Source organism: Oppia nitens, unplaced genomic scaffold (genome assembly GCF_028296485.1).
Source record: "Oppia nitens isolate AA-2021 unplaced genomic scaffold, nextdenovo-longstitch-racon4-pilon3 scaffold1_pilon_pilon_pilon, whole genome shotgun sequence".
Classification (NCBI taxonomy): domain Eukaryota; kingdom Metazoa; phylum Arthropoda; class Arachnida; order Sarcoptiformes; family Oppiidae; genus Oppia; species Oppia nitens.
Genome location: NW_026533199.1, coordinates 9,734,775 through 9,744,454, shown reverse-complemented (window position 1 = coordinate 9,744,454; position 9,680 = coordinate 9,734,775). Strand labels below are relative to the sequence as shown.

At 26.6% G+C, this 9,680-nt stretch overlaps 2 protein-coding genes across 2 annotated transcripts; one reads left to right on the top strand and one right to left on the bottom strand.

Annotated features, from left to right (window-relative positions):
• Positions 1-576: 576 nt before the first annotated feature.
• LOC128951265 (beta-L-arabinobiosidase-like) lies at positions 577-5,415 on the bottom strand. Its single transcript, XM_054296515.1, has 6 exons — positions 5,282-5,415; positions 4,729-5,224; positions 3,086-3,404; positions 2,496-2,947; positions 2,006-2,428; positions 577-1,771 (listed from the first exon to the last, which is right to left on the bottom strand). The coding sequence occupies exons 1-6, from the start codon at positions 5,400-5,402 to the stop codon at positions 577-579; spliced, it is 3,006 nt and encodes a 1,001-aa protein (XP_054152490.1). The 5' UTR covers positions 5,403-5,415.
• Positions 5,416-7,603: 2,188 nt separating this feature from the next.
• On the top strand, positions 7,604-8,558 carry LOC128951264 (extracellular exo-alpha-(1->5)-L-arabinofuranosidase-like). The gene is made up of 2 exons (XM_054296514.1): positions 7,604-7,900; positions 7,968-8,558. The coding sequence occupies exons 1-2, from the start codon at positions 7,604-7,606 to the stop codon at positions 8,556-8,558; spliced, it is 888 nt and encodes a 295-aa protein (XP_054152489.1).
• Positions 8,559-9,680: the final 1,122 nt, after the last annotated feature.

Genomic DNA, 9,680 nt, shown 5'->3' with positions numbered 1-9,680 from the left:
ATAAACTATATATAAATTATATAATAATAAAAAGAATTTTTGTTTTAATTATATATCTTTCTATTTTTGTAAAATAAAATAATATAAAAATATTATAATAAAATTTATGTTATAATGATATTATTATATCTTACTAAAAATCTTAATTATAACTAAATAATAATTTTAGATTATTAATTGCTAAATTTAACTATTTAGTAACATTATTTTAAAAGTAAATTTGAATATTAATGAACTGAATTATTACTTTATTAAACTTATATATGCTATATATTATATGCTTATTATTTAAATGCTTATATATTAAACTTTCTGTATGTCATTGACAACAAATACTTTATCATAATTATAACTCATACTATTAAGTCTCATAAAATAAATTTGATTAATGTGAAATACATTTTGATTTATTAAATATATTGAGGAAAATGTATAATATATCAATCATTTTAGATTTTCACAATAAAATAAAATATTATTTTAATTAGAAATCAATTTAATTGCTAAACAAATTATTATAATATTTTATTGGACTACTTTGTTATACTATAATTATAATAACATATAATTATATTTCTAATCAAGTAATTGTATTTTATCTAATTCTGAATGATTGACACTGTATTCAAAACGGAGTACATTATTTCCATACAATAGGGGAACAGTTAGGTCGACGTATGTATTGTCACTGAAATGACCCCATCCGGCACCCGATGGCTTGTATGCAACCGCTAATGTATGCAAATTATTAACCACGAGATGATGTGTTGAGTCTTGATTTTCTGCATTTGCATAAAACACTCTTAACTTGTAATCCTTAGTTTTGCTGACATATACACCACTGAACTCAACGGCCGAGTCTTTCTTGTCTATCAAACCCACATACGACTGTCCCGAAGCTGTTGAAGATCTTTCAATAAGTGCATTATATACCATACCATCTTCGGCTTCATAAATATTAGGTGACGACGTTTGTGGCCATTTAGCCCATACTTCCAACTCAGTTATGCCGACGTAATAGTCTTTTCCAACATTTCTGGTAAAAACTACTCTTATTTGTGATGTTTTAATGGCTTTAAATGTTATAATATTTTTGTCATTTGGAGAACATTGAGACGGATAAGACATTTGATTGTCAACATCTTTCCACTCATTGTTTGCAGTATAGTATTGGATAACCATTTTTGTTGGACAATCAGTACGACCTTCATGTGTGACTACATCTGAATAGACATAGACATTGACAGAGTTTACTGTCTTATCTCTACCAAAATCTACAGCAAACCAATCAGTTTCATGTTTTGAATTAAAGTTTGACCACCGATTGCTCGGCACATAATCATAAAATACGCGTCCATCGACTGCCTGCCACGTGTCTCCCGGACTGTTGTCTGTGAACGATGCATAAGGTCTGGGATAACCATTACGATTGATATTTACGGCATAATTTTCCATCCTTGAGCTAATCGGTTCATGTGTATAGTCTCCAACATCTATAACAGCCTTTTCCAACCCTTCCTTGTGATAAACACTGATACCATTCACATAAACAGTCATACCTTTGCCTACTTTATATTTATTTCCAGTGCTATCGTATACGATACTAATATTTTTACCATGGTACAATAAGTTTTCCAATGCAAAATAAGACCACGATTTGGGAACCAATGGATCTATAATTATGGTATTGTCTTCTTGGGGTAAAATACCTAATAATTCAGTCAATACATTATCAGTATATGTGGAGTGGGCGTAATGTTCCGAGTGGTTACTGTATATAAAAAAAATTATATTAATAATATATTTATTTTTTAATTGTTTGAAGATTTTTGTCTATAAATGAAACTTTAGATTAAATGACTGAAACAATACATTTTTTCACACATAAATGTATAGATTATTAATGTTATCAAAACCACAACAATCACTGTTAAAGTATTGCTTTAACTATTAGACCGAAAACCTTGATTTTCAAACTAAAAACACTTTTCAATCTATTGCTTACAATGAATCGCCGACCCAGAAGTCACCGACAGGTGAATGACATTCAGCCACATATGGCTTTCCATTCTTGTATTGAGTCATTGTATAGGCTTTCAATAGTTGTATATATTTATCAATATTAATGTTTGGATTTTGATGACTATATTTGCGAATATGAGTGGCCACCGATCTAAGTACATGAGCTGTAGAGTATGGCCATGAGTTACCGTTCCACCAACAACACTGGTGTTTTTGTTTGCCGTCATACCATTTGCTTCGGGTCTCACAAGTTGATGGACCGTATTCTGTACCCATACCTTGCTGGTCATATAACTGGTTTAACGCCAGCGAGTAATTGAATTGATTATCGGGAACGCCATATCTCCACGGATACAGACCAACCTCTTCTCTGGTATCTAACAGTTCATTGTTTGGATTATTTTCTCTAAGAATTATAATAATTAAAAGTATAAATAAATATTTAAAATAAATTTTATAATACCGTATAATACCTTTGCATGTGATAAAAGAATTGTCTCTTAGAATCCCAAAGATGTGTTAAAATAGCTTTTCTTAAGTTTTCTCCTTTAGTCTGAAAATCTTTTTCAATGTCTTTATTTCCAGCTAACTGTGCAATCCGTACAATTGTCTGTGCGTTTCCAAACATTTCCGAGTTATGACTGGGTCTATAGCCTATGCCACCGCCAAACGGGTCTTTAGTCTGTACAGAAGCGGCTGAATATTCCTGTGCGTCCCAAACGGGTGATATATAATAGAGTCCCAGTTTGGGTTCGTAATGGTCTAACCAGTCATTGTATATCTTAACAAAACCATCCAATTGTGATGTAATGAAGTCTTTATCTCCATTAACCAAATATGTATTATATGCCGACTCTGTTATCCATTCAGAGTACTGATTATTAGCCGCTTTATTTAGTTGACGCGCGTAAATGTTTATGTAATCCTATTATAATTTACAAAATTATATTTATAATATTACAGTATAACACAAATAACTTCATATTATAAAAAAATATATAATATAATATGAAATTTTGAATATTTTAGTTTATATGTTGCTTTGCTCTAAAATCTATTATACCTTTACATATCTGGTATCTCTTAACCACCGCGACTCATATATTTGGTGTCCACCGGCGGCATTGATAACACCAAACTTTTGACTATAGCCGACATCATTGACAAACTCGGTGGTCATATAACCAGTTCCTCCTATTATGTAACGTAAGTGTCGCTTATGTGATGACCAACGATAGTAATACACGTCTTCAATGTTTTTGTCGGGAATATCAATGAATGGTATGTTATCTAAAAACCATTGTTTTTCTGCAAATTGACTAACTTTTGATGACCTGTCAATAAAATTATTATTATTATTATTATTTAGTGCATATAATGAACTAAATAATATTGATAAAACAATTGACAAATGTATTGTTAATTTCATTTTAATAATTAATAAAATATTAATATTATTTGAAATCAGCACTGATTTAAAATTATATTTAAAAACGACTATATATACAAAAATAATTGTGTGAAAGCTGTTAAGTTCACACAAAATAATCAAAAAACAATAAGTGCAGTATTTAATACTGTATTTATATGATTAGATTATATATATAATACAATTTTTTCAAAATATTTATTTTTACACTATTATACATAAATACTTTATCTATTTATCTATATTTTTAATTAATTAAAAATGAATTTATCATTTATATAAAGTATTAAAAAATGGAGTTATTAATTGTTTTATTTATAATAGAACTACAATAACAATATATTAATATTTTATTTTATAGCATAAAATATGTAATGATTTTATTATTTTAACAAATATTAAATTTTTAATTACTTTTAAATTTATCATATTAGGGTATTTATTTGTAAGATTTTAGTACAATCTTTTTTAATTTTTTAATAATTTAATATCACTAATTAAAAAAATTATTTTATCAAATAAGTTACATAACAATTATCTGTACATTTTGTGTATTTTTACATAAATATACTTTGATTTAATATTGTTTAGATTAAACTTTTATTTATGTATATTGCATTTTATTTATCAATATATCTATCAATTTTATTTATTTATTTAACAATTAGCATTTTTGCAATTTTATAAAAACGTGTAATAAACAAATAAATATGTTTAATTTATTTAAATATTTAATGATAACTAAATCATTAATGACAATGAATGTCATGTTTCATAATAGTGACTCCAAAATATTTGTCATCATATGATTCAGTAACTGAAAAACAATTAATTTTATGATTAAATTAAATTTGTATTATCATAATTGAAAAAATACTAATTTTAAACTCAATAATAACTTTTAACCAAATATAAATTACCGAGTTACATATACAATTTTTCCATTTTTATTTTCAATAAATAACATTGTATTTATTGACTCAATAAAATAATAAAAATTAAAACAAAAAAAAATAAATATTAAAATACCTGGATTATTGTCATATGAAAATTCCAGAAAATTCTCAAAATAAATGAAATAATTAATAGCATCTATATTTTTAATATGATTTTGACCTAGCTTCAATACGCGCAATGATGGCAATGAATAGCTTATCTGATCGATGGACAACCATTGATCCAAACTGTTGTACCTAAAGTCAATATACCATAAACTGGGCCATCGATTACTTAATAAAAATTGCAAATCATTTAGTAAATTATGATTGATTGACAACATTTTGAGATTTGAAAAATTTTCCAGCGCATCCCTGGCCACTGTTGTTAACATATTATTTTTTAGTGTTAAAATTTTTACCGACGGCGCACACGTCATATCACGAAAATTTTTAGCCAAATAATACAGATTACTGTTCTCAATGTATATGGCCTTTAAATTTGTAAATTTATAAAACATTTTCCACTCCAACTCCTCATATTGGTTGCCAACGACTGTATTCCGCAAAATAGTCAATACTTCCAAATATTCGTAGTCTAACCCATCAAATATGTGTGACTTATCTGTAATATAATATCTAAAATCGCAGTGACTGATCACCAAATTTTTTACACTCAAATCTTCAAATGTTGTATACAAATGGATAAATCTGAGTCCTTCCAGTACTAGACTATTGATAACTTTCCCCTTCAATGGCTGTAAGTCATAGAGATTAGTCATTCTTTCGCCATAAGAATCGCATACAACTGAATATGAAGTTTTTGGTCCGAAACCATCTAATAAAATATTATTATTATTATTATTATTGTAAAATCTTCATAGTTTTCAATTACCTTTAATAGCCTCAAAACAGCGACAATATGCGGGACACCATTTATTTTCATAATTGTCTACTTGTCTATCAAGTATCAGACATGACATCAAATAAATACAAGTAAAAGACATCAAATCCATTATTTTTAATACACACAATAAACAGATTTAGTTTTACATAATAATAAATTAATAATAGCTTTTATCAATATCAACAAAACATTGTTTTTTAAATTGTGTCGGATTACTTCAATTGAAGCCATAACTTATCGGATACTTGAGTTTGATTAAAATTGTTAATATCGTAAATAAAATGTATTTGAAATCTCTTAAGCTTTTTTATTGTTTTATTTTCAATATATATAGTATATATATTGCATATTACAGTATATCCTGTACAATACTACAGTAACATAACTTATTATACAATATGATAACAAAATAAACTATATCTATCTATGAAATTGTGTACATAACACAATTATCTAATATTATATACAATAAATATAAATGTTATAATATGTTTTTAAGTAAAATAATTGAATTATTTTACTTTTATATAATCCATTTAAAAGATATTATAAATTTAATGGTAATTTTTAAATTATAAAATTTAAACTTAATTAAACCCAGTAAGTTCATTAAAGCAGTTTTAAATTAAAAATTTTAATATGACTTAAAAAACAAACAATATCTAATTAATTATATCTATATAGTTTATTTGACAATGTATAATATTAAATATTTTTAATAATATCTAAAATTATTAATAATAATGTGAAGTAATTAACAAATCAGTTTACAAGTCTCAATAATTTTCAAGTTTAAAATGTTAAGTTAATTATTAAGTAATATATATTTTTAATTTGATAAGTTTAAACACATTTAAATTTTCTCATAGTTATCTTAATTGTATCATTTTTACTAACGGATATACTGGAAGTATAAATTCATTATACACTATATAATCCATTGTTTTTATAATAAATTATTATAACAATAAAAACTGAATAATAATAATAATAATAATTAAAACAATGTTTAAAATTATACTCATTTTTTGTTTGTCAACTTTGTTGACAGTTAATGGATCGACACTATTGACTAAACGACAGACCAGTCAATTAGAAACCGATCCATTGGTTCAGTCGTGTCTCGAGAAGGCTAGCGATCAGATCCTGGTTTGCGCTGAAAAGGCAGTGAAGGACTGGAGTATTACCAAAGATACTGATCCTAAATCAAAGGCTATGTGTTGCGCCTCATGGGAGGAGGCGGACTGTCTCGAGTCAGCAGCAAAAGTATGTTTTGTTTTTTTTCAAATATTAAATATTATAATAATTTATATTTTTTTATTGCAAAAAATTAGGCCAAATGTACAGCTGAAGAGAGTGTAGCAGTCAATAAGTTTATCAAAAATTTAGTGGACATCAATGAAAAAGATAATTGTCAACAATTTAAATATCATTCAGATGTATGCAAAAAATCTTATTATTAATGATAAACTGTATGTTATCTAATCAATTCATTATGAAATCAACTAAAAAAAAATTGAAAATTAAATAAAATAATAAATAAATAATATAATAACTTATCATTAATATTTATCAATTTGTGTTTTCTATTATTAACTGTAAACTTGAAAACAACTGCATCTTAATAATGTTTATTTTTCACTAATTTAGCTAACAATAAAGTAATTGTGTAAATTACTTTAATAAAATAATAAATAAATAAAATATTTATTTTTTATTTATATCTAAGTTTAGATTAATAAAAATAGAAATCTTTCAATTAAGGGATACATTAAAATTGAATATACTGAATGTTAACAATTTAAACAATTTTTATCATTTATTACAACAATACAATGAATAAAGTACTACAATATATTTATTACATTATAATTTAAAATATCTTTAAAAAATCTATTATACATGTGTATTGTTTTGGATTTAGAAACCACTTAAAGATAAAATAATTTTAACAACTATTTTGAAATTAAATTGATTTTGAAAAATGACTTATTATATAGAATATACATTATATATAGTATCTAAAAGTAATTTAACTGATGATCGGCGTGAAGCACAGCATCTGTTATCTTTTAAGTCATTGATTAAATCTGATTATAAAAACAATGGTATATACAGCAGACTATAGTATATAAACTAAAACATAATTAAAATTCACAAAAATATATAAATTATTAACAAATAATTTATATTTAATAAAAAATGTTTACTATAAAAGTTTACCATTTGGTCATTTGGTTAGTCGTATTAGTTAATAATGTTTACAGTAAGGTACGTACTGTCAGTAACACATATACCAATCCTATATCAATGGCGTCACCCGATCCATGGATGCAATACTATAAGGGCTACTATTATATGACAGCCACATCCGGTGATAGTACTGTACGTATGCGTAAGTCTAAGACATTGGCCGGACTATACAATGCAGAGTTTAAGATTGTATTGAACCATACTTTATACCACACGTGGGCCCCGGAGTTTCATATGTGGAACAGTAAATGGTATCTATATTTTACAGCCGGAGCTACAAAAGACTTTAGCTCACAGCGCATACATGTTGCCGAAAGTCTGGGCGATGACCCTATAGGGCCATATAATTTCAAAGTAGGAAAACTAAGATAAAAGTTTGTCTCATTTTTTAGCTGTATTTTTTGTAAATATTTGTTTTAAGGCCGATATTCATGATGACGGTTATGCCATCGATCCGAGTCTTATAACAATTAATAATGGCTTATATTTGTTGGGCTCATTCAATACTCCCGGAATGCAAGACTTGTTTATACGTCCGCTAACTAATCCGTGGACACCCAATGGACCAAAAGTTTTACTGTCGTCACCTACTAATCCTTGGGAGAGAACCAACCTACCGATCAATGAGGGTCCTGAGCCATTACAACACAACAATCGTACATTTATTGTATACTCTGCCGGGGCGTGTGGAACACCTGACTATAAATTAGGTTTACTCGAGTTTGTCGGCACCGACCCAATCAATGCCACACATTGGCACAAAAATCCGCAACCGGTGTTTGTACGCAATGACACCAATCATGTGTACGGTCCGGGACATAACGGCTTCTTTATGTCGCCCGACGGTAGCCAATATTGGATAGTATATCACGCAAATGACAAACCAGACTATGGATGTACTAACAAACGTACGGCAAGAGCCAAAAGGTTAGACTGGAATAGTAACGGAACCCCACATTTTGGTACACCCGACCCAATAGGCCTACAATTGATAGCACCCTCTGGTGAATGAATTTAATAATGAATAGAAAAATGTGGCATTACTTACCTTAGAGGGCTTCGTTTTTTATATTGTTTTTAAAGTATAATATAAAAGCATTAAACTTATCTTTATATTTGGGTTAGTTTGGGGGTGAGTGGGGTAGGGTGTGGGAGGTTAGGAAGTGGTGGTGGGGTGGGTGGAGTTAGATAGTAGTATATTAAGTAGAGGTGGTGTGGAGTCATATTATGATTTATATTATTTAATTTCTAATGTGAATACAATCGAGTGATTTCACGTGCAAATAGTATTATTAATACATTTAATATAGTGTTGTAATACACGCGCAAACAATATAAAAAACGAAGCCCTCTAAGGTAAGCGTTGCCAAAAATGTCATAAATTTCAATTTATTATTCAAATTAATATAATTACTTACAAACTATTGTATAATTACTTACTAACTATAGTTAACTATTTTGAGATAATAATACTAAATAAATAATTATTTTAAAAAATCATTTTGTAATTTACTTTAATAATGATTTTGTAGTTTTTTTTAAAGAAAAAATTAATAAAAACTTTCAATTTTATCTATAATTTGTGTTAATTGTTTGCTTTGTAACAGAGCATTAAATTATTAATAATTAAAATTATCAATAAAATTAATTATTAAATTAAAATAACTTTAATAAATATAGTTATAATAAATATTACTCATAATTAAATATAATTTGCTGTATTATTATATAATAAGTGCATCAATTAAAATATTGCTTTCTAATAAAAGTTAATAATTAATAAAATTTATTTTTTTTATAATTTTTTAGACTTATTAAAAAGTCAAAGTTTATTTTTAAGTCATTTAATAAGTTATATATAAAAAGTAAGTTTAAATGCTATCAAATTGATTACTGATATCTTGTTATGTGAAATCTAACATAATGTTAAATTAAAACTTTCTGATATAAGTTTAAAGCTATTAAATAGTTAGAGATTCAATAATAATTGTAGATTTAATAAAAAAAGTAAACTTTTAAATATTTTCTTAATTATTAAACTATTTATATTGTGCTATAATTTTAGAAAATGATTCAAAAATACAATTATTATTATTTGTTGTCTCTATTGTCAGTCTATATGACTGTATATATT

Coding starts and splice junctions, on each gene's coding strand:
- LOC128951265 (XM_054296515.1), bottom strand. CDS start 5,402: ATGGATTTGATGTCTTTTACTTGTATTTATTTGATGTCATGTCTGATA. Junction 3,405..4,728: donor AATTTTTCAAATCTCAAAAT/GTTGTCAATCAA, acceptor AATATTATTTAG/TTCATTATATGCACTAAATA. Junction 2,429..2,495: donor TTCTTTTATCACATGCAAAG/GTATTATACGGT, acceptor TATAATTCTTAG/AGAAAATAATCCAAACAATG.
- LOC128951264 (XM_054296514.1), top strand. CDS start 7,604: ATGGCGTCACCCGATCCATGGATGCAATACTATAAGGGCTACTATTAT. Junction 7,901..7,967: donor TAGGGCCATATAATTTCAAA/GTAGGAAAACTA, acceptor ATTTGTTTTAAG/GCCGATATTCATGATGACGG.